Here is a 24588-nt window from a genome sequence, read left to right on the forward strand (position 1 = left end):
GAAGTGTATATCTTACAGTCAGTTTATCCCCCTCTCACACCCTGGAAACTCAAAATTTTCTGCCTAGCTTATGGTGTAAGCTGCATCCTGCTGCTTCTTTCAAATTGTCTGTGGCTTATTTCAATTTTCCTGTTAAGTTCCTGTGTTGCTTCTTGAAAGAAAGTTCAGTGTGAATTACTACACACCACTTTGTCTTTCCAAGTGCAAGAGGCAGGCTAACAATGCCTTCAATCCACCATCTTGGAAAACAAAAATAACAGTTTTCTCTTTTTTTTTTTTTTTTTTTGAGGCAGAGTCTGCACTCTGTCGCCCAGGCTGGAGTGCAGTGGCGCGATCTCGGCTCACTGCAAGCTCCGCCTCCCGGGTTCCCGCCATTCTCCTGCCTCAGCCTCCCGAGTAGCTGGGACTATAGGCACCCGCCACCGCGCCCGGCTAATTTTTTTTTTTTTTTTGTATTTTAGTAGAGACGGGGTTTCACCGTGTTAGCCAGGATGGTCTCGATCTCCTGACCTCGTGATCCGCCCGCCTCGGCCTCCCAAAGTGCAGGGATTACAGGCGTGAGCCACCGCGCCCGGCCTCAGTTTTCTCATTTTTAAAGGTTTTGTTAAGATCTGTTAATGACTCACAAAGAAATAGTATTGGGTATATTTGAAATTAGTATTTATTCATTTATGTTGATAAGTGAAAATACAAGATGGTTATCAAGATGGAAGTACTTAATATGTATATTTCAATATTCTTAGATGCAAAGAACTTCACTTTTGATGTATTTTTATTTTACGTCAGTTTCATTTCAACTTAGGTTTAAGGGGTTCTTGATAATCTGACATGATAAGTGGTGTTGGAATTGGCACTAAAATCCACCATGCTCTACAGCACTTCATCCTTCTTCGGCAGGCACCACTTTGATCTTCTACTACTTTGCAGACATCTCTTCTGCAAACACCAGACAAATTGAGACAATGACCTTCAGCAGCACCCAAACCACCTCTCACTGCAGGAAAGAAGATCCAGTGAGATCTACATAGTCCACAAATGGAATGTAAATCCACAAACACTCTTAAGTAAGAGAATAAATTTAGTATGAGCATTTTTACGTGGGAGTTTTTGAAATGGTTGCTGCTCACATGTCAGAGACACATGCAGATTAAGAAAGGTAGTAGTTCCGATCCTGGTTTGGCACAACAGTCGCGGTCTTTTTGGTGGGGGAAAAGGGATGTGGGAGGGGATGGTACATCTTCATCTTTTCCTCTAGGTTTTCTCTCAGAAATGGCTGTTGCTTACCGCAGGGCAAAAATGCCAGTGTCTTCTGCCAGAGTGGGTTACTGAGGGCCATGGTGGTTCCACCTTGTGGCTGATACTGATAGTCCCTTTCTGCTTTTTTTCGTTCCTAGCCAAAAAAGATGTTTCTGCAGTCTCAGGTATGCTGATTTCAGCAGTTGTTTTTTCTATATGGTTATTCGGTTTTTTTTTTTCTTTCACTCTCTCTCTCTCTCTCTCTTTTTTTTTCTTTTCTTTTTTTTTTTTTTTTTTTTTGGCTTCACTGTGTTGCCATAGTTTCTTAAGTGGTCCCTTGAACCCTCCCAGTGCTATTTTGGTTTGTACATAGCTATCTATATATTTTTTCTTGGGGGAAGTATAGAGTTAAAGGCTGGTGTATCCTGCTCTTGCTCCCCCAAGTGATTTCATTCCCCCAAGCTAATATTTCAGGCTTTCAATTTATCCGTGCTTTTATCTGTCCAAACGTAAGTGGAAATCACTTTTTCTCTCCACATTTAGATTTGCTCTGTCTACTTTAATTGCTAATAGTGTCTTAGTCATAGGATAGATTAGTTAGAAAAAAGTATATTTTTGACATTATAAATGATCCTTTCAATTTGTGTCTAAAAGTGGAAAATATTAGAAAGCTTAACATTTATTATTGTGTCCAGACCAGTATTTCCTCCAGATGACCTTTATTACAACAAAGATAATTTAATGAAGATCTCTCTAATGGTAAAGCTGATGGCTTTGTGCTATTATAATATCCTTAAAATAAAGTGACAGTCTAGTGGAAAGACCAACTAAAGCAAGGGTTAGGAAAAAATCAGTTATTACCTTCATTTTGGTCTCACTCTGCATTAAGAGTTTTCATTGTGTCAAAGATTTATTATTCATTAAGTAACCAAAAGTTCATTTAATAGTAAATGGATCCTATTAAAGATGATTTTTAAAATTATAATCACATTACTTTTATTCACATCTACTGATGCCATTCACAGATGAGAATGGTATAACGTTATTTTATTTTTTTCATTTTGTCACATCTTTATTTACTTAGGTTTATGCTGTATCAAACAATGTATGTGTGGGAGTAATGGGTGATTCAGGAATGCATGAGGGGGAGGTTTAAGCTCTTTAACTTTGAACAATTAAAATTAGCAACATAATATTGAAATACATGCATAACACTCAAGTAGTACTTTCAAAATAGTGTATATTTCCTCTGTTTATTTGTAGCTTTTAAACCCAGCTATAAGTATTCTATTTCTTTTAGGCACCATAAGTCTGAAAGTCTGTAGTGAAAGCTACAAGTAGTAAATGATTCTAATTCATGTGCTCCCACCTGTGGAAGAATTGAATGTCTTAGATAAAAAAAGATGGTGCAATTGGTGTACCAAGTATCTTAGAATATAATTTGGTGGTGGCTTTTCTGTTTCTGTAGCAGAGTAACATATATAATATATCCAAGTCATCAAGTTATTTAAATATGCCTTTAAACAGGGAGAACTGAAAATAATACTGTGAATCCTGGTAAGCATTTAAAAATAATGAGGAGAATATTGCCTTTACAAAGTCAAAATTTGTCTGAATACAATCCATATAGCAATTTCATAGCAAAACATTTCCTTCAATCCTATTAAAGTCAGAAGGAAAAGAAGAATGTCCACTGTCAATGCTGTATTAATATAGTTCTAAAAGTATTGAACAATGAAACATATTGTAAGAAGAGAAGTCAGAGGAGACTTGAGCCCATTGTTTTTCCTCTCCTTCTATACCTCCCAAAATACCATTGGAATGTTGTAACATTTTGAAGAATCTGTAGTAGTGTCCCAAATCATAGAATACTATGAATGCATCTGAATCTGAGATATCCCCAAAAGGTACAAAATAGGTGTGACTAGAATGAAAGAAAGATTTAGGCTTTTGGCCATGACTGCAAGTGAGCTGCTCTCAAGTGACTGCTGCTATAGAACAAATATATAGTAGAGGATCTCTTTGAAACACTTCTATCCCTGAAAATGGTTAGGCAAGTTCTTAAAATATCTCCTCTTGCAAACACAAAAATAGTCTGTGAACTGGAGCTTGAGCAGTGGGCACTTTGTATTGGATAGCTGATGGAGGGGGATGAGGGTTTCCCAGATCTTCTGGGAAGATCTGCTATGATCAATAATGCTAATGATGGTACTACTGACTCTTGAGCCATCAGAAATTCCAGTTTGTTAATGCTGAAACTTCTATATTGAGTTAAAGCATTGTGTCAGCTTCACAGAGGAAGTCTGGATAATAGCATTCTCATTTCAGACCATAAAATGATGTCAGGTTAAGGATGAACAATGAGTTCAGTATTAAAAATGATCAGGTAAGCAAGACACCATGAATAAAAGTTAATGAAATGAATAGCATATCTAGACCCTTTAAAACTAAATATATTGAAATCATCAATGTGGAGAAATAATTAAGCAGGAATGTATCAATTGTTTAAAGAAACAATCTACTATTACAAAGATGTAAAAACAATAGTAAAACAATATAGATGATAGAAAAAATGGGCAGGTCTGGCTGGGCATGGTGGCTCATGCCTGTAATCCCAGAACTTTGGGAGGCCAAGATGGGTGGATCACGAGGTCAGGAGTTCAAGACCAGTATGCCCAAGATGGTGAAACCTTGTCTCTACTAAAATATATATATATATAAATTAGCTGAGCATGGTGGTGGGTGCCTGTAGTCCCAGCTACTCAGGAGGCTGAGATAGAATAATCGCTTGAACCCAGGAGGTGGAGGTTGCAGTGAGCCAAGATCAGGTAAGAGGATAACTAGTGAAGAAGAAAAAATGTTTAAATGATATACCCAGAATGTAGGATGGAAACACAAGGTCTAACATTTATTTAATTCAAATATGGGGGGAGAGAAGTGTAAAAGGATTCACCATTTCAAGAGATTCTCAGAAAGAAATTAAGAAAAGGTATAAATCCATTGATTCAAAGAATATATTTCTAACAGATGATATAAAAATCAACTCACTTTAGTTAAATTATAAAACATTAAAACCAAACACCAGACCATACAAACATTGAAAAAAGGATAATTTATAATGAAATAATATTTATCTGATTATTAAAGAAAGAAAGAAACAAAGAGAAAGAAGGAAAGAAAGAAAAAAAGAAAGAAAGAAAGAAACAAAGAGAAAGAAGGAAAGAAAGAAAAAAAGAAAGAAAGAAAGAAGAAAGAAAGAAAGAAAGAAAGAAAGAAAGAAAGAAAGAAAGAAAGAAAGAAAGAAAGAAAGAAAAAAGCATTAGTGAGGGAGAGTGAGCGAGAGTGAGTGTGTTTGGGCCCCTACTGATGATGCTAAACTATCACAAGCCCACACTCAGCCTTTCAACATTTGCTGGAGATTCACTTGTTCACTCATTCACTAAAAATGAGTAAACTAGTATCAACAAATGTCGAGAGAAAATAACTGTTAATATAGAATTGGGTACTAAGTAATGCTGTCTTTCAAGATCAAAAATAACAAAATGAAATTGACAGATAAAAATTAAAATTGTTCACTACCAAGAGATCTGCAGCAAATAAAATTTCAAAGGCTACATATCAGAAAGAAAGAATTTAACCCAAAAGCTGATACTAGAGTCAACTTGGAATTCCATAAATATCACTAAACTGATGATAATAGTAACACTTTCTGACACGTGGGGATTCTGAAAATAAGTGAACTTTTACTTTTGTTTAGAATTTAGAAAGTTGGGCCGGGCGCGGTGGCTCACGCCTGTAATCCCAGCACTTTGGGAGGCCGAGGCGGGCGGATCACAAGGTCAGGAGATCGAGACCACGGTGAAACCCCGTCTCTACTAAAAATACAAAAAATTAGCCGGGCGCGGTTGTGGGCGCCTGTAGTCCCAGCTACTCGGGAGGCTGAGGCAGGAGAATGGCGTGAACCCGGGAGGCGGAGCTTGCAGTGAGCCGAGATCGCGCCACTGCACTCCAGCCTGGGCGACAGAGCGAGACTCCGTCTCAAAAAAAAAAAAAAAAAAAAAAAAAAAGTAGAAAGTTGTAGAAAAATGCTGTTGCCCTGACAAAGAGAATAAGCTGGATAATCTATAGATCATAGATTTCATTTTGAAACATAGAACTGAGGTCTCAAACAAAGCTAATTAACTTAAATTCAGAGTGATGAAGCCCTGCTGAAAAAAGAACGGATCCACAGATGCTTTGTGCCTAGCTGAGTTGCAGCAGCAGAAGCAGGAGGAAGCTGCCCTTGATGGAGATAACAAGGAAACAAGTGAATCTCCAGCAAATGTTGAAAGGCTGAGTGTGGGCTTGTGATAGTTTAGCATCATCAGTAGGGGTCCAAACACACTCACTCTCACTCACTCTCCCTCCCTAATGCTTCTTTCTTTCTTTCTTTCTTTCTTTCTTTCTTTCTTTCTTCTTTCTTTCTTTCTTTCTTTCTTTCTTTCTTTCCTTCTTTCTTTCTTCTTCCTTCCTTCCTTCCTTCCTTCCTTCCTTCCTTCCTTCCTTCCTTCCTTCCTTCCTTCCTTCCTTCCTTCCTTCCTTCTTCCTTCCTTCCTTCCTTCCTTCCTTCCTTCTTTCTTTCTTTCTTTCTTTCTTTCTTTCTTTCTTTCTTTCTTTCTTTCTTCTTCTCTCTCTCTCCTTCTCCTTCCTTCCTTCCTTCCTTCCTTCCTTCCTTCCTTCCTTCCTTCCTTCCTTCCTTCCTTCCTTTCTTCCTCCCTCCCTCCTTCCCTCCCTCCCTCCCTCTCTTCCTTTCTCTCTCTCTCTCTCTCTCTTTCTGTCTTTGGAGTCTCACTCTGTCGCCCAGGCTGGAGTGCAATGGCGCGATCTTGTCTCACTGCATCCTCCGCCTCCAGGGTTCAAGCGATTCTCCTGACTCAGCCTCCCAAGTAGCTGGGACTACAGGCGCATGCCACCATGCCCGGCTAATTTTTTGTATTTAGTAGAGACGGGGTTTGACCGTGTTAGCCACTGACCTCGTGATCTGCCCACCTCGGCCTCCCAAAGTGCTGGGATTACAAGCGTGAGCCACAGCGCCCGGCCCCACTAATGGTTTTTTCATGACCTATCTTGTGTGCTCCTAGGTAAGATCGGATGGAGAGCAGAACTACCAGATGCACTTTTGAGGGACAGCCATGTAGGAACTGCTGCAATTTGAGGTGAGAGCAAGGTAAAGGTCTTACTGTGAGAATCAGGTAAAATCTTCTGTTACTGGGGAGTGGGTGAGGGAGCTGAGACAATCCCCCTTCACTCTCTTTTCTCACAGGTGCATAAGCAGAGGGGCCTGATGAGGTCTGAAGGCAGGGCAGGGCAGGTAGATGAGAGAAGCAGATTCTCTGGTCTTTCTTTGAGTGTGAGGCAGCTACTGCCCAAGGCTGGGCAAGGGATGGGAGCCCTGAGAGATTCTTGAGGTGCAGAGATAGAGGCTTGCTGAGGATGAAAGTGTACAGGAGAGCTAAGAGAGGCTCCAGTGCTGACCATGGCATTCTGCAAGAAGAGAAAATCTGTATGTAGTGGTTTATGAGGGAAAATCATGAGTTCAATTTCGGATATCTATGACTTTTGAAATTCAGTGTCCAAGTAGATATACCAGTTATGCAGTTGGATAATTTATTATAAGCCTGCAGTTCAAAAGGAGGTCCAAAAGGAGAATTGAAAAGGATGAGACTTGCTGAGCCCCTCCAGAGTGTGTGGTGAGGGAGAAGAGAAGAGAATCAGGCACTGAGCTCTGGAGCTCTCCAATAGGAAGTGTGATGGGAAAAGATGAGGAAGAAACAAAGAAAGCCGAAGTGGTAGCTCCAGTGAGATAGGCTGAGAATCAAGTGAATGAGCTGTCCTGGAAACCAAGTGAAGAAAGTATACTATGAAGAAGGAAGTGATTATTTGTGTCAAATGCTGCTAATAGGCCAATTAAAGTTGTAGTGAAAAATGATCATTGGACCTAGCAATATGGAGATTATTGGTCACTTTGACAAAAGTGGTGTCAATAACATGATTGAAAAAAGGGGAGAGAGCCCGACTGGGATATATTTAAGAGACAATGAGAGGAGAGGAATTGAAGACAGAGAGTATGAACAACTATTTTAAGATTTTTACTGAAAACTAGAGCAAAAAATAGGATGACAGCTGGCATCAGAAGAAAAGCAAGGACATACTTAACAGCATATTTGTATGCTGATGGTAATAATTTACTAGCATAAAAATTGATGACACAGTCACAATTGATGACACATGATATAGTGAACTGCAACAGGAAAATCCCCAAGGTACACAGCAAAGAGGGAATATAATACACAAATATATTTTTTAAAAAATGATTTGAATCTCTGAAACATCTGTTTTGACATTAACCTTTCATTCCTGCAATGGTTATTTTAAGCATGTTCTCATTTGTCCAGTGTTGCCAGGTTATTATAAAGTATATTAGACTTTATGAAAAACATTTTTTAAAATACTAGTTTTTTTCTCATTTGTTTCATTAATTTATATTTTGTATTTGTAACTTTCCCTTTATCTTCTTTAGGTTGATTATGCTTTTTTTTTCCCAAAAGCCCTCAAAATGCATGCTTAGACCATTAAATTTTAGCTGGTTTAGTATTGAAAGTGATGTTACCCATTTCTGTGTGGTTACCTGTAATATACCATGAGCTTGGTGTCTTTACTTATTATTAATTCACTTGTCTGAAGTTCCTTTAACTCTCCTTTCTAGTCCTAAGTTTCACTTTGCAAATCATTTTTTATTCATAGCCACGTAAAATAGAATTTATTTTGAAAAGTCTCTCATATAATTTTCACTTATTCTAGGATTATAATTTTTCTGTTTGTCTCTTTGAATAAAACTTTCAGATTTCTCAACACTCATTTAGCAGTAGCTCCTATTGATAGAATTCCAAACATCTCTTTTGACCTAGTGAGCAAATATAATAATAAATGCTGCTGAAATTCAATCCTGTCAGATCTAACTGCCTGCATATAAATTTCCAGGTCCCACAAAGGCATCTCATTGAGGTCACATTCTGTTGTATCCTTACTTTGTATCTTGAGATGCCTTAGTGGGGCATGGAAATTGATATGTAGGCAGTTTGATCTGACAGGATTGAATTTCAGCAGCATCCATTATTATATCCACTCACTAGATCAAAAAACATGGATTGAATTATCAACAGGAGCTACTGCTAAATGAGTCTCTTTTAGCAGTAGTATAATAGGGAAAAAATAATATTTTTCCCTATTATAATCCTAGTGAAGCTGTAAATATTAGGTTCTTGAACCCACAGGACTGATTCTAGGATCTTGTCTGGCCAGGGATATAGCCTTCTAATCTGCAGAACCTTATAGTAATCAGCTACCAACTTACCTGGGGATAAAAGAATTGAAAAAAGAAGGAGAATAAGAAGAAGTAAATGGAGTCTCATGGCTGAAGGGCCAGCATCAATGTGGGTTGAGCCTGGAGTCTCTGGACATCGTGGGTCTGGGCCTTTTTGTGATGCCGTCTGAGTCTGTGATTTGTTCTTGGTTAGTAGAGACTAACGAAAAAAGAATAAATCTCCCACAAGAAACTTCCAGGGACACACAAGTACATAAATGTGGTGATATCTCAATGGATGAGAAAGCAGGTGAATGCTATTTATTTCCAAAAGACTCAGGATGTCTTATTGTCACCTGCTTTCTTTATTATTTTCAACATGCACATGCAATAATCATTGCTCTTACTTTAAGTATAAAGTATTGTTTGCCAGGCAATATAGTAGGAACTGAAGTAAAATTGTTACACAAAAACTGTACGTAATTAATGGATATAGTTTGGCAAATTTGCACATATATATTACTCTTGTTACCACAACCAATATCCAGGTAATAATATACCCATCACCTCCAAATGTTTCCTACGTCCCTTTATTGTTGTTGTTGTTGTTGTTGTTGTTGTCAGAACCCCTAAGATCGACCCTCTTAACAAATTGTTACATACAAAATACCTCAGTAATAACTATAGGTACTATGTTTTAGAGCCTATCTCTGTAATTGACTCATTTTGCATAGCTTTAACCCTTGAACAATAACTCCCCGTATTGTTCTTTCCCACTCAATAAAATACCAAACTCTTTTAAAGCACATTCTATATAATCCACTTTATGAAGCTTTTCCTAACATTCTTTTGTCTGCCCCCCTTCAGTAAAGGGAACTACTAACATAACAATTACCTATTTTGGATTTTTGTGTCTCTTACATATATTCCTGCATGAACCCATTTAACACTTTATCTCCCATTATCTTAATATGAAGTAAAATAAAACTTGAAATGATTTTAAAAATGAAATCACAGAAGGGCTTTGTAAAAGTATGATGTACCATTGCTTATTTGTAAGAATTCAAGTGACATTAGGGGTTTTAAAACATCTTTTGTTTTGATTGGTTCTTTGCTTGTAACCTTGTGTCTTGCATATTGTGGGCACAGGGTCTTTCCCAGCTCTTTGCTTGGGGAAGATAAGTTAGAGTTACAATGAACACCAAAGGCTATCTTGTCTAGTAACTTACCTTCCAGATGAGGAAATGAGCTGAGGGAAAGGAAGAAACTTGCCCAAGATCACCCAGTGATCAAGTGAGGAAGGTGATAAAGACAGCACTAACGCTTGGTATTCTGAGCCTCATTCTATTTTCCACTCTTGCCCCTTCTCTGTTTCCTCCTTTCTTCCCCAGCCTTCTAAAGAAAACTTTGCAGTTCTGCTGCAATGTCTACCTAAGGACATCCTGAGGAGACCCCACTTTTCCTTAGACTGCTTTTTTAAGCACTGTCCTGCATTTTCTTCTTCAGTCTTGTTGCATCCCATTTTTGGCTATAAGTAATGCTTCTGCTGTGCTGTTCTATCCAATTAGTTTTTTTCTATTTTCATTGAGTGAAAATTAAAACAACAAAAAACATGAGTTTATCTAAATTTGGAAGTTTTAAAACTTGATTAAAATTTCCTGGGGATATGGATGTAAGACATATATTCTAAAATATTTTTCATTTTCAAAATTAAAAATCAAACCCATATATTTAGCCAGGGTGACTACTCGATAACTACTAATCAGATGGGTCTTCAGTAATGCCACAAGGTTAATGCTCTTATAAATCAATTCCCTGGTGTTTTGTGCTACTGAGTTAATACAATTTGATACGGTATCACCTTTAACCAGGCTTTGAGGAGTCACACAAAGGAACAGCACAACAGAGCCATAGGGTGGAATGTGTGGGGAAACCGAGATGTAAAACACAGCCTTGACTCTGACATTTACTCCACTGTTGGGAAAAGTACTTCAATTCCCAGGGCCTTAATATTTTCCTGTATAAAACAGGAAAAATAGAGCCATCTTTAAGGTTTTGTCAAATATTGTTGCTGAGTGATTTTAGTGTCTGCAGCTATCCTCTCTGCTAATCACAACAAGGTTAACTAACTGTTCTTTTGTTTAAAGATATTTTTGCATTTGTTTAAAAATACTTATTCTTCCTTTCACAAAAAAGGAAACATTTTAAAGATAATTTATAAGATGTTCAGAGTCTCTTACATATCAACTCTTCACAATGTGGTAGAGTAGCTTAACCCCGTTCCTAAGAGTATAGATTCAGATCAGCCTGTATGTAATTAACCCCCAAACCTATGTGGAGTGTGGGATAGATAATATATTTCAAACACATGAAAAGGCACAAGCACATACACACACACAGGCACACACACACACACAGTATTACCAATGCAGAGGTGCAGATGAAAATATTGGATAGACAGCTCAAAACTCTTAATACTAAAATAATCCTAATAATAACTTTCCTTCCAAAGTCACCACCGACAATCAGATCTCTTAAAGGTTGGTGCCTTAGGTTTGTGAACTTTGTGTAACTTTTGACTTTCTTATTTGGTTGTATGCTATTTACCTCATAGAAAGAAACTTCTTCTTCTTCATCCTATGCCAGTGCTGTATTGTAGGGGCTTGTGGACGTTTTTCTGGTCTATAGCAATCCAGGTTACTGGCCTCTGGCTTCTTAGGAGCAAGCCCATCACATGCTTTTGTTCTTTGCTTGCTTCCTTGTAAGGGCCCGACATACAGTGGGTGCTAACCAAATATTTGATCAACTGAACTCATTTTCCACCTCCGTTCTCTCCCACTTCAATCTCTGCCTTTTACTTCTTCCAGATTAGTTTTCCTACAGCAAAATGGGAATTGTCCAAAAACTGCCCTTCATCTTTACAACTTGAAGGATTCATTACCCTAAGCAGTCCTTCGAAACTGACTATCACAGACTAGATAAAAAGTCTGGGTTCACCAAGAATAGACATGTGTGCCATTATATTTTCTGTTGAAAGCTTTGGAAAATGTCTTTTAGCAAACAATATAAAGCATAGAATTTGACCGTTCCTGACAATGTAAAAAGATCATCCACATTTTCACATGTCCATGGCTACTTTCCCACTCCTTCCCCAACCTTGAAATCTTGAATTCAAAAGAAAACATAAGAAGATAGTATGCCTCATGTAAGGCAACAGGTTGCTTAATCTTTCTTGCCTATACACATTCAAGAGCTCCAGAAAAATTTCTGAGCTACTTAGGATGCCTGATCCTCTTCTTGGGTAAAAGCAATAAGTCCTACATGTAGTCACCGAAACCATGTCTGTTCAAGGGGTCTTATACCTGTGATTCATGATTGCATGCTAAATGTAGAAGGATATGCTGTGTTGCAGGGCCATGTCTGGTCATTGTTTAAGTTCTACTTTGGAGGACTAGTTACTGAGAAGGAAGAGGGAATGATAATGTTAGAAATTGGAATAAAACTTAAGGGGAAAAATCAAGTACAAGGGACCAACAGTACTGAGGGGCAATAGGTTGAAGATTTCTTCGATGATTGTAATATTTTCAAGGAGACCTCCATGAATCCTTCCTGGCTGACCCCCAACATAGCTTTGGCATAGCCCTTATGCCAAATGTCTTAGGCTAACTAACTTTTCCTAAAGAAAATAGAGGAGTTATGGAGACCAATATTTAGTAGAATAATGCCTGATTATCTTGCTTTTGAGGTCTAGTAACTGCTAGTAAACTTGCCTAATTAATTCACATTTATTTATTTATTTATTTATTTATTTATTTATTTATTTATTTTTTGAGACGGAGTCTCGCTCTGTCGCCCAGGCTGGAGTGCAGTGGCCGGATCTCAGCTCACTGCAAGCTCCGCCTCCCCGGTTTACGCCATTCTCCTCCTCAGCCTCCCGAGTAGCTGGGACTACAGGTGCCCGCCACCTCGGCCGGCTAGTTTTTTGTATTTTTTTAGTAGAGACGGGGTTTCACCGTGTTAGCCAGGATAGTCTCGATCTCCTGACCTCGTGATCCTCCCGTCTCGGCCTACCAAAGTGCTGGGATTACAGGCTTGAGCCACCGCGCCCGGCCAATTCACATTTAGAGGAAGAGTAACGAGGGTTTCAAGCACTTGAAACACCACTGACTTCATTTCACGTGAGAGTTCTTATGGAGAGCTAATGAACTAGGAGGCTGCAGGTCTCTTGGCCAATAAGTCTTCTAGATTTCCTGGGACTCCCTTTTCTGGTCATAGGTGATTTTGCTTTTGCTTTGAGTATTATAGCACCATAAGGTGTCAGACACTCTGCTCTTACCAAGGCTTACCGAAAGTTTATCTTGTTATTTGGTAGACTTTGGCCCGTTAAAAAGAGAGAGAGAGAGAGAACGATAAAGAGGAGGACAGCAATCCTCACTGCTGAAGGAAGAAGAAAGCTTGGCTTTATTTCCAGTAGGCAGAAAAAACTTCCCTCTGTAGCTCTCTAGCACCAGTGGAATGTCTTTGTTTGGATAATAAGTGTCCTTTCATACCTCATTAGGCATATTCACAGACAGAGATGTACTATGCACGCAAAATCACCTTCATGGGATGACTGAGAAAGTCCATGTTTTATTGGACACTAAGTTCGTTAGAACGATTTGGGTGCAGTTTTGATCAGAAAACCTTGTTAAATGGGAAAATAAGTTACAAATATTTTGGCAAAAGATTAAGGTTTATGAACAACCAACCATTTATATTAAGTTACAATTAATTAGGCCATGTTGAGAAACCATTTGGTTTAGTTAACGATTAAACATTTTGTTAGTGAACACTTCCCAGACTTTACTAGCCCTGCTAATCCCTGCTTTGCTCCTGGTCTGAACCCCCACAGTGCCTTGTTTATGGTACAGTGCCTACTGCTTGTATGCTAGATTAGTGAATGTATATTTCCTCCTCTACTACTGTGTGAGCTTCTTGTTTGCCAGGACAGGGCTATATTCCTCAGAGCTCAGGAGAGAGTTGAATCATGTGGTCCTTTATTCTCAAATCCTCTTCAACAAGTGAAGCGAAACAGGACAGTGAAAGGCCACTGCACATGGAAGCAGGAGGTCTGGATTTGGGTTCTGAATCTCTAGATCTATTACTAACTGGAGGTATGGACAGAGTCAGGAAAATTTTCTTCCTTAAGTCTTGATAGCACCTATGTAGGTCCAGATCTGTTGGGATTCTCAATAATTACTGTGCATGAAATCAACTGAAAGTTATTTTGCAGTGCAGAATCTTAGCCCCATTCTATGAAATGTTTACTGTTTTATAAATTGATAAATAATTTTTATTAGACAATGTAAATTTCCTTACTTGCACCAACATACAAAAATATTGAATAATATTAGCAGCAGAATCTTTTAACAAAATAACTATGTATAGCTATTAAACCACTTTGTTTCACTGCTTTTTATTTTCTTTTATTTATCACCATTGTTTTATTTATAAACATTGTTTCTGCTCATAAGGAGTGTGTATTCTCTACATGTTTATAAAATTAATGCCTGAATGAAGTTGCTTAAACAAGGCAGAAGTTGATTTCTTTGTCACTTAAAATTAACCTGTAGTTACACCATTCAGGGCTAGTACAGATACTTTCTAATGTCATTAGGGATGCAGGTCCCTTCCAGGTATCTGCTCTGCTATACTTTAGAAAATACCCTAATTTGGCTGCTAAATTCCCACCTATTATTTCTGAATTCTAGACAGCAGGGAGAAAAAAGGCGTGGGAGAAGGGCAAAGGAACATCTACCCTTCCTTTTTAAATTATTTAACCAACCCCCCCTCAAAAACACCTTGTTGAGATACGAGTACATTAAAAAAGCTGTACCAATTTAATATGTACATCTCAGTGAGTTTGAGGATAAGGATACATTCTGAAAGCATCACTACTATCAAGATTGTAAACATAATCATCACCTCCTGAAGTTCTCCCTCCCATCCGAATTATTATTTCTATTAGTAAGAACAATTAACATAAAATTCACCCTCCTATTATATTTTAAGTATGCAATACAGCATTCATAGCTATAAGCACTATGCTGTAGATTAAACCTCCTGAACTTATTTATGTTTGTATATCTAAAACTTTGTACTATAATCACACCTACTCATTTACCTACACCACAGCTCCTGGCAACCTCCAGTCTACTCTCTGCTTCTGAGTTTATTTGAGATTTCAAATACAAGTGAAATCTACAATATTTGTCATTCAGTGTTTGGTTTATTTCACATGACTTCATGCCCTTCAGATTCATGGATGCTGTCACAAATGACAGGGTTTCATTATTATATAATACTGAATAATATTCCATTGTGCATACATATATATATATATAAAACGTTAATTCATCCATCCGTGAATGAATAACATGTGTGTCTTCTTCATATATCTTGACTATTGTGAACAGTGCTAAAAAGAACATATGAGTACAGATATCCCTTTTACATACTGATTTCAATGACTTCATATATATATATATATATATATATATATATATATATATATAAAGTGGGATTGCTGGAACAAAATGATATTTTTATTGTTAATTTTTTGAGAAACCTCCATACTATTTTCCAAGCTGGCCATACTAATTTACATTCCCACCACCAGTATACAAAGGTTCCCTTTTCTCCACATCCTTACCAACACTTGTTATCATCCATCTTTTTGATAATAGCTATTCTAACAGGTGTGAGGTGATATTTCATGGTAGTTTTCATTTGCATTCCTGTGATGACTAGAGAGGGTAAGAATTGTTTATATATATGTCGTCCATTTGTATCTCCTCTTTTGAGAAATTCCTACTCATATCTGTTTGTTCATTTTAGTTTTTTAATTCTAATTTTATACACAGAGGATACATGTGCAGGTTTGTTCCATGGATGTATTGTGTGACGCTGAGGTTTAGAGTATGAATGATCTCATCACACACATAGTGAACATAATACCCAATAGACAGCTTTTAAGGCCTTGTACTCAACCCTCCCTCCTCCCTCTAAGAATCTCCAGTGTCTATTGTTTCCATATAAGTGAGAGCTAAACAATGTATAACCCAATGTTTAGCTCTCACTTATAATGGAGAATATGTAGTATTTGGTTTTCTGTTCCTGCGCACAATACCACACTGGGCTAATTTTTGTATTTTTGGTAAAGACGAAGTAGCTTCAGCATGTTGGCCAGGCTGGTCTCAAAATCCTGAGCTCACGCGATCCACGCACCCCACAAAGTGCTGGCATAACAGGCATGAGCCACTGAACCTGGCTTTTCTAATTTTTTTTTAGCTTATATTAGGCTTGTCTGTTCTAGAATTTTGTACACATTTGTTTATATTATAGGACACTTTTTAGCTTAGCTTTCTCCACTCAGGGTGAGAAAGATTATATTGATCCAAGATGTTGATTAATAGAGTGGATTATCCCCCGTTATTGCCCAATATTGCTCTATAATATGCATATAATTTGTTTATCAATTTCCTCTCGATAGACATTAGAGTTGTTCCCAGGTTTTAGCTATTGTTAATAGAACTCAAGGACATATTCTTAAAATAAAAAATTTCAATCCAAAATGTCCTTTCCTTTTGACTCTCCAATATTGTGTCAGGGTTACATTTTTGTTGTCATGAAAATCCAATTACATTGAACAAGATGTGTTTCCAGAATCAAGGTTCAGTATATGTGTGGTCTAGCTGTGTCCCTAGAATGTAGCCCTTATTAGTTTTATTAAGCATTTTCCTATATAAATTGAAATCAAGTAGAAGATGCATTTTTCCACAGTAGGAGAAATAGAACAGTTTAAGACTTTGGAGAGATAGCAACTTGCTCCTTGCCTGTGCAACCCACCTCAAAAGATACAACTCTTCCAACTTTTGGTTTCTGGTGACTTGTCCAAACAATTAGATGTGAATTGACCTTATTCCCCCATAATACTACAAGTCGATCTTCTGCACCTGGCCAAATACAGTATAAAATTGATGGGCATACATTTCTTTTGTTTTCATGCTTTCTATTTAAAGCTATTCTCCTTGGCTGGGCACTATGGCTCATGCTTATAATCCCAGCACTTTGAAAGGTCGAGGTGCATGGATCACTTGAGGCCAGGGGTTTGAGACCAGCCTGGCCAACATAATGAAAGCCGTCTTTCTGAAAAATACAAAAATTTTCTGGGCATGTTGGCACATGCTTGTAATCCCAGCTACTCAGGAGGCTGAGGCAGGAGAATCGCTTGAACCCAGGAGGCAGAGGGTGCAGTGAGCTGAGATCGCGCCTCTGCGTTCCATCCTGGGTGACAGAATTAATCTTCATCTCAAAAAAATAAAAAGCTAATCTATACTTTTCTTTTGTTGCATTATTAGAATGTAGGAGGTAATAAGGCAAAACTATTGTGGGTATGTTAATGTGTATCTGTAGCACCTAGAATAGTGCCTAGCCCATCACTTGTGTTGAAAATTGAGAGAACCTTCTTAATATAACTTTTCCACACTCTAGTTCTGAATTTAAAGACAGAAAAAGATAGGTTAGCAAATATAGGTATCAGTTATTTCTATTGACAGATCATTTGGAGAACATGTTTTTGGATGTGGGAGAATAAAGGTCCCTAGCTCTCCACCCCAGAAATAATTTTGCTGATACAAAAATCAGTCAGACATGGTGGCACATGCTTATAATCCCAGCTACTTAGGAGGGTGAGGTGGGAAAATCACTTGAACCCAGGAGGCAGAGATTGCAGTGAGCCAAGAGTGCCCCACTGCACTCCAGCCTAGGCAACAGAGAAAGACTCTGTCCAAAAAAAAAAAAAAAAAAAGGTTGTTACTATATAGCAGATAATTTTATTGTCATCTCATTTAAAATTGAATAATACATTTGAGTCGAATTCTTATGCCTGCAGAGACATTTGCCTCTGGCTTAAAATCACTGGCTCCAGGAGGAAACTCCACCAGAGGGCGTCGAAAGGATTTCATAGTCTCTAAGTTATCTTGGTAATTCTTCAAATAATTCCTGGCAATTCTGTTAGGTCTTGAAATTCACTTACTTCTTACATGTTTAATAAAAAGAAGTTCAAAACATTGCCATGGCTGTTGAATTCCCACAGGCTTGTCTTCCTTTTAAAATTCATTACATGGTTTGTACTCTTTTGCAAATATAATACATAAGTTTGGAGGTGGATGCTTTCAGCCATTAAGTTCAAAAGTACTGCTACATGGGCCGGGCATAGTGGCTCATACCTCTAATCCCAACCCTTTGGGAGGGCAAGTTGGACAGATCACAAGATCAGGAGATCGAGACCATCCTAGCCAACATGGTGAAACCCCATGTCTACTAAAAATACAAAAATTAGCTGAGTGTGGCGGTGCGCACCTGTAGTCCCAGCTACTTGGGAGGCTGAGGCAGGAGGATTTCTTGAACCAAGGAGGTGGAGGTTGCAGTGAGCTGAGATCACACTATTGCACCCCAGCCTGGTTACAGATCAAGATTCTGTCTCAAAAAAAAAAAAAAAAAAAAAAAAGTATTGCTACATGGACATCCATCACTCTGGCATCTCTGCCATAACAACTGAGTATCGAGAATGTCTGTTAGTTTCTTTAACTCCAAATTTGTGTTGTGTCCCTTGGTCTCCTGTCATACCATAAAGTGTATTATTTACAAAAAAGATAATTTATCTATAGTTATTTCCTCTCAGTATGCTACATCCTTTTAGAATTTAAACATAGTGTCTCCCAACCTGAAATTTGATTTTTGAAAAACCAGAAAACTGTTTTTGGACACCTTTTATTTCCAGCTGTTTTCATCTTCATCTCCTCTCCTGAACTCAAGTTGAGGGTGAAGTTCATTCGTCAAAATTTCTCCTCAACTCACAACAACCTCATCCCACTCCAATATGATTTTTGTCCCCATGAATTGATGCACATAATTCTTGCTGGCAGTGGTAATGTCCTAATAAAAAAAATCATGAGATGGCATCAGACTTTACCTTATTTTCTAGCTCAGCAGAATTTGATTCCTGTCTGATAAGGAAACCATATTTTCCCTAGAAACTTTTCACTTTTGTCACAGGTTTGGTTCCCAGGGAGCTGGATATAGATGAAGTTTAGTGTGCAGGATGTTTATTAGGAAGTAATGTCAGGATTCACATCTGTGGAAAGGATTGGAGGGAAGCCTTATGTGCAAAGGGACAAGTCTAATGGCAATGCAGCCTGACTTTGTCAACTTCTTCTGTTCAGCTAAGAAGACCTCCCCTATTTGTCCCATTTGAATCAAATGGCAAAGCCTCTGCATCCCTTGCCTCCATTAATAATTGTGTGCTTGCCACTTGTGGAGGGTGAGACTTTGAAGCAGGTGGCTTTCTGTGGCTGAAGTAAACCTTAAATGTGCTGGCAACGTTTTCCAAAGAGACAGAGAATGGCATCTGCCATGTATGTTGCCCCTTTCCAAAGAGGAAGCAACAAGGGTAACGTCCTCCAATGGCTCTGTATGCAGATGGGTGGACAGTAATGTCTGTCCCTCCTGTGACCTAAGAAGAACAGAGGACAGACATGCAGCCAGGCAGTTAGAGGTGACACAGTGTTAGGAGATAAACATCTGTCATAAGCAGTGCTTCTTTGAATCAGGTGTGACACAAGTCTTTCATCCCTTTCATGGACTCCATCCCCATTATCCTGCTATCCTACCTCATGAAGGTGAGTGGGGGCTGGATGGTGGGCAGTCCCAGGACGAGATACACTTTGCCTGCAGTGTTCCCACATGAGTTCCAAGGTAGCCCAGGTGGTCATCCATGAACTTTGTATTTTCCTTATGCTTCTTGTCTTTGCCTTTGAGGAACACGTTTCATTGGACTCTGAGTCCAAACAACTCATGTATCCCTATATCTTCCCATTGTCCTTCACTTAAGGGAATCTCTAATCTCTAATGCCTTTGTTTTATTTTTACTATCAATATTATAATAATTAACATTGTCGTTATTATCTTCGTTGTTGATTTTCAGTTATTTTTATTAATGGAGTTAATATGAATTATTCTTTTGTGGCTACTTACACCAAGATGAAGATAATTTATTAGTTCAGGAAGAATCTGCATTCTGAAGGTGAATAGAAGTTCACACTACAGATGGGCAGACACATGTCCTCCCAATTCCTGATGGACCTCCTAGTGCCTCCTAGACCTAAGGGGTCTCCTGCAATGCTCCAAGATGCCACCAAGGCAGGAATCCCCTTGTGCATGCCTGAGAGCATCCAGGATGAAGTGAGGCTCTGGAAAAATGCACGAGTTTCCACATAATCCCCAAAAACCTTACAGGTGAACTGGATGCCACAGAAACAGGAGTGGTCATTGACACAACAAAGTCACCAAAATTGTTTTGAAGTCAATTAGGAAACCCAGGAATCACTCTTACTGCCATTAAGTGGAAGAACAGGAACGTGTGAATGGCATCCCTGTCCTGCCTGAGACTCCACAGATATTTCTATGTGGCTTCAGGTACCAGGAATCTCCGTGATTTTCAGAAAGGCAGGGACAGCTTATGCCAGCCCATCCCTCTGCAGAATGTGCCCCAGCAGATCAGAGGCATGGAACCATCATGGACTGCACGAAGTCTCAAGGGCAGCTTTCCAGACTTGCCTGTGACTCTAGGTAAGTTCTGAGTCCACGTGGGTGCCGAGGAAATGTTAATGATGACCTGGAAAGATGGGACAAGCAGACACCACCCCTAAACAATCTGCAGGATTCCAACTTCAACAGGAAGCCAAAGACCAGCTCATGCCACACTAGTGCACCTTGAGAACCCCTGGATGCAATGCCGCTCTGCAGAGAGTTCAACAAAGAAGTGGCTGGGAATTTTGCATTCTAGGCTGCATTTTACAGTGCTTCTGGACACGTGATCAGAAATTTAACACTGGCATATCTAACTCTGATATTTTTCACAAAATGGTTTTCTAAAATGAGGTAATATAGACAAAATATAATATAACCATATGTATTATATGCCAAAATATGCTTCACTGGCATCAAGTAGATTCACCTTGAAATACAATCTAGGACAACCTCCATCTTCAGAATATTTTCTTTTCCAGAGTGAAACTCTCCCACCAAAAACCAACAACATCACAGGTTTTTGCCGCCAACAAACCGACAGAAAGCCAATACATTTATTCTACCACTGTGAAATGGACTGCGGTGCAACACATACGTGTGAAGCCCCACACGAGGCATCGCGGTGAACCAGATGGGGACTCGTGGTGCAAGCAACGCTCCCCATGTGTTAGCGTGCATGAGATTCACTTGGAGGAATTTGACTAGGTGCGTGTTGGTAGAGTGGGGCTGAGGTTCTCTTGCCCCTGTGGATGTTTAAGAAGTCACAGGTCCTGCGAAGACCTGCGGTCCCCTCAATCAACTCTGTTTCAGAGACATAATGACTTGGATTACTGACAAGTCAAGACATTTTCAAGCCCTTGGAAAATCAGTTACACACAAATACGGAATGAAAGTCAAAAGAGAGTATGTCATCATTTTGAGAATTTTATTCACTTCAAAACAAATTAAACACACCTATTTCCAATGGCATTCCAGAGCCCAATTTTCCAGGCTGAGGAAACACCTGAAGAACGCTTTGCGCAGAACGCTTCACAGCGTCCAAAACACTGCTGTCAGGGCGGGGCACAGCTGAAGGCCTGCATCTCTCAGCGTTCTCTAACTGTTCCCTGAATCAGTCATCTGGAGAGCAAACACACAGTCATTCCCCAGTTTCCTACTGACATCACAGCTGAAGTCTGACTCCCGCGTGTCGCTGTCACCCAGTTTCTGAGGCAATGAATCAGTGGCACAGAAGCTTCTGGTGGCGGGTTTCCGGAGAGCCCTGCAAACTACGATGTCCCTCACCAGAATTTGATGAAGCAGAGTCTCTGCATCTGGACCCTGCCTGGCCTGGGCCCCAACATCCACAGAAGCACCACAGCTGGGGAGCTTGGGAGTCACCACACACAGTCTGCTCTCTGCTCTGTGCTCCTCAGTCCCACAGACCCCTCCAAGTCAAGGGAGCTGGATGCAATGGAGCCCCGGCCACCTGTAGCCTCACTCCAGGTCAGAATCGCTGTCCTCTGAGGAGGAGGAAACCTGAAGGTCCTCATAGAGGACACTCAGTGGGACGGGAACACAGGGAGCCTCAGACTTCTCTGAGACATGAGGGCTGTGAGCGAGGAAGGCTCCTGGCTTCTCAGGAGAGGGAAACGAGGGAGCTGTCAGGAGGCTGGAGCTCCACCATCCGTTTTCCAGTCTCCGGAAGAGCATTCTGAGAGGCTGGGCCCCATCGTGGCTGGCCGCTGGGTGATGGGACATGGTGCAGGCCTGGGCAGTAGGCAGGCAAGGTCTGCTGTGCAGAGGCTGCCGGTCGCTGCTGGGCACCTGGGCGGTTGTCCCCCTGCTCATCTGGGGCGACGGACTTGGTCTGAGTTCGGTTGCAGCTGGCGGAGGTTGGAGAGTCTCCGGGGCCCCCAGCTCACCTCCCTGGATGGCATTTTCGGGCACCTGGAAGGGACCCATTCTCGGTTTCTTGGGGAAGTTCAGGCAAGCCTGAGTCGGAGCCTGGGCAGGTCTCTTGGCTCCTGGCCTGAAACTGAGATTGGAGCCGAGGCCCAGGCTGTGTGTGTCGGCTGGTGGACAGGGCTGTGAGGTCACCGCAGGACTTTTGTCTTGTGCCTGGGGGCTGATGACCCGGATCAGGCCGTGGGGCTTGGAGGCAGCCTGGGGAACCTCTCGGCGGCCACCCTGAGGTCTGCTGTGTGTCGGCTTCACCACGACGAGAGGCTCCGGGCCCTGCTGCCTGACTCCAGGCTGAGGGATGTCGGCCATAGCCCCTGTCTGTCGTGCCTTTTGTCGGAGACTTGACGAGGAGCTCAGACTGGCTTTTCTGAGGGGAGACAGTGAAGCCAAGATGCATACCGTGTCAGACATTTTAGTAGCTGAGCCATCAGTGAGGGCAGGGTCCACGAGTGGCCTCTTATTGGTTGTGTGGAATGGCATTGGCCTGCTTGCAACCTGAAAGAAAGGAGACCACCCATGTTAGAAGTTCCTCGGCATGGAGCCAACATGGAAATCAACCACATCCAATGACAAGGTGCACACAGCAGGAAATTCTTAATACGGTATGGACAGGCGGTCCTTGGAAGTAGGGACAGATCCTCAACGTGAGTGCTGATCGGGACAAGACCCATGAAAAATGCACTCTCCAGCTGTGATCTAAGAATACCATTTTTCTAAAGACTGTGTCTTGGGCATTCACTGGATCAAAGCGCCTCCACTCAGCCTTCCATGAAGTGGGACGGACTAATGCCCTTCTGAAGGCAGGTTGGTGGCTCAAGGGTTCCCAGGACGTCTTTTCTGAAAACATGCATGTTCCTGGGGTGAGCCTCCTCCATGTTTGGGGCCCCTGAGGGACTAATTTCCTCAGGCCGCTAGGAAGATGTTGTTGGCAGGCTTGCCGTCATTGCACAGAAAGAAAGCAACAGCAAATACAGCACCTTCAGATGCCTTCACCTGGAATCAAATGGACCTGGAAGGATCGTGGAGTCCCTGACCCCAAGAAGGCAGGGAAGAGGGGTTCCCCGATCCCCTCACACACACGGGAACCTGAAAGTAAATCAACCAGGGTGACCTAGAGGAGAAAAAGACCAGGGACCCAAGGTGACACTCACCCTCAGATAATCACAAGATTCCATGGATTCTTTTCGATTTGGCGGCTGCTTCTCCGGAGATGTCCCGGAAAAGATCTGGAGGAGAGCCTTCCTCTGCGGGTCTTGTTGCCTGCAGAAGAGAAAAAGTTCAGGCCCTGCTCCCCGCTTCTCCCCATGAGACAGGGAGAACCCTGTCTGGGGCCCAGTCCCGTTCTGTGTTTTGTGATACATAAATAGAACTTTTGTTCCCTTTCCGTCTCTGCACCTTCCCTCATGTGCCAACCTTCCCATCCTGCCGGTGGCCCTCTAGGCTTCCCAAGTAAGGATTGTCGTTTGGATTCCGTTGCTTTTCCCCCTGTCATGGGGAACGTGCACAAAGCGCCCCCACCTGGCCCCCGTCCCTGAATCTCCCAGAGCCAAAGGAGCCCCTGGGTGGGGAACCCGGGAGGACACGGAGCTCTGGTCTGTTTCTCTGCAGCGTTCCTTCCCTGTCCCGGAGACGGAAAGGCACACGGTGTGCAGATGCAGAGACACCGTGTCCTTAGGTGGCAGTACCCTAAGGATGGTGAAAACCCCTCCCACTGCTCACCTCGGTCTCTCTTCCTTCTCTCCCTTTTCCTTGTTCCAGGGCTCAGGGTTCCCTCGAACCTGAGGCTTCCATGGTTTCAGGTTTTCCTTCCCTTCCTTTCTCCCAAAGGTCTGGGGAACCAGGGCTCCGTTCCAGCACTTCATGGGGCACCTGGTACTTCTGGCCGTGTGCCCAAAGGCCCCGCAGTTTTTGCACTTGACCTGTGGGTGGAAAGGAAGTGATGTCAGTGAATGAGCTGAAGCCACAGGCAGTGATCCAATGTCAACATTGAGACGGACTGTGAATTCAGAACTGAGTGAGGATTCCAAAGAGGGGACACCGGCATGGGGGCCCTGAAGTGGAGGGAGGGTTCGGTTACGATGTTCCCTCCGAAAGCCCATGTGACGGAGGAACTCTCAAAGGAAGGACTCAGGATTCTAGCAGGGACGATTGTGAACTCGATGTCCACAGCACAGCCCAACCTGGCTACACAGGATTCTGAGTGGATAGGGAGGTTGTTCCCAAGAGTCTCTCAAGGGACCTGTCGGACCGGGGAGGAGGTCCCAAGCCAGGTCCACCTTGGATGGGAAAAGCAACCCAGGTGGTGCTGGCAGAACTCTTTGGAATCCAACCCAGTCTCTGAGGACCGTGTGACACTCGCCCCCTTCTCCCCTCTCAATACCCAAAAGATTCCAGGGCTACACGTACCCTGGGATCTTCTTCATCGGGTGGGGGAG

At 41.2% G+C, this 24588-nt stretch overlaps 1 protein-coding gene across 1 annotated transcript; it reads right to left on the reverse strand.

Moving 5' to 3' along the window:
• Positions 1-788: 788 nt before the first annotated feature.
• LOC135969825 (beta-defensin 109-like) lies at positions 789-8687 on the reverse strand. Its single transcript, XM_065541130.1, has 2 exons — positions 8630-8687; positions 789-994 (listed from the first exon to the last, which is right to left on the reverse strand). Exons 1-2 carry the CDS (start codon positions 8685-8687, stop codon positions 789-791), a joined length of 264 nt encoding a protein of 87 aa, XP_065397202.1.
• Positions 8688-24588: the final 15901 nt, after the last annotated feature.

Source organism: Macaca fascicularis, chromosome 3, assembly GCF_037993035.2.
Source record: "Macaca fascicularis isolate 582-1 chromosome 3, T2T-MFA8v1.1".
Taxonomy (NCBI): domain Eukaryota; kingdom Metazoa; phylum Chordata; class Mammalia; order Primates; family Cercopithecidae; genus Macaca; species Macaca fascicularis.

Bases quoted from the DNA above. Each gene is read 5' to 3' on its own strand.
- LOC135969825 (XM_065541130.1), bottom strand. From the start codon at position 8,687: ATGAGACTCCATTTACTTCTTCTTATTCTCCTTCTTTTTTCAATTCTT. The intron at 995-8,629 runs GTAAGTTGGTAG...TCTTTCCTGCAG, and splicing joins TTCAATTCTTTTATCCCCAG to TGAGAGGTGGTTTGGGTGCT.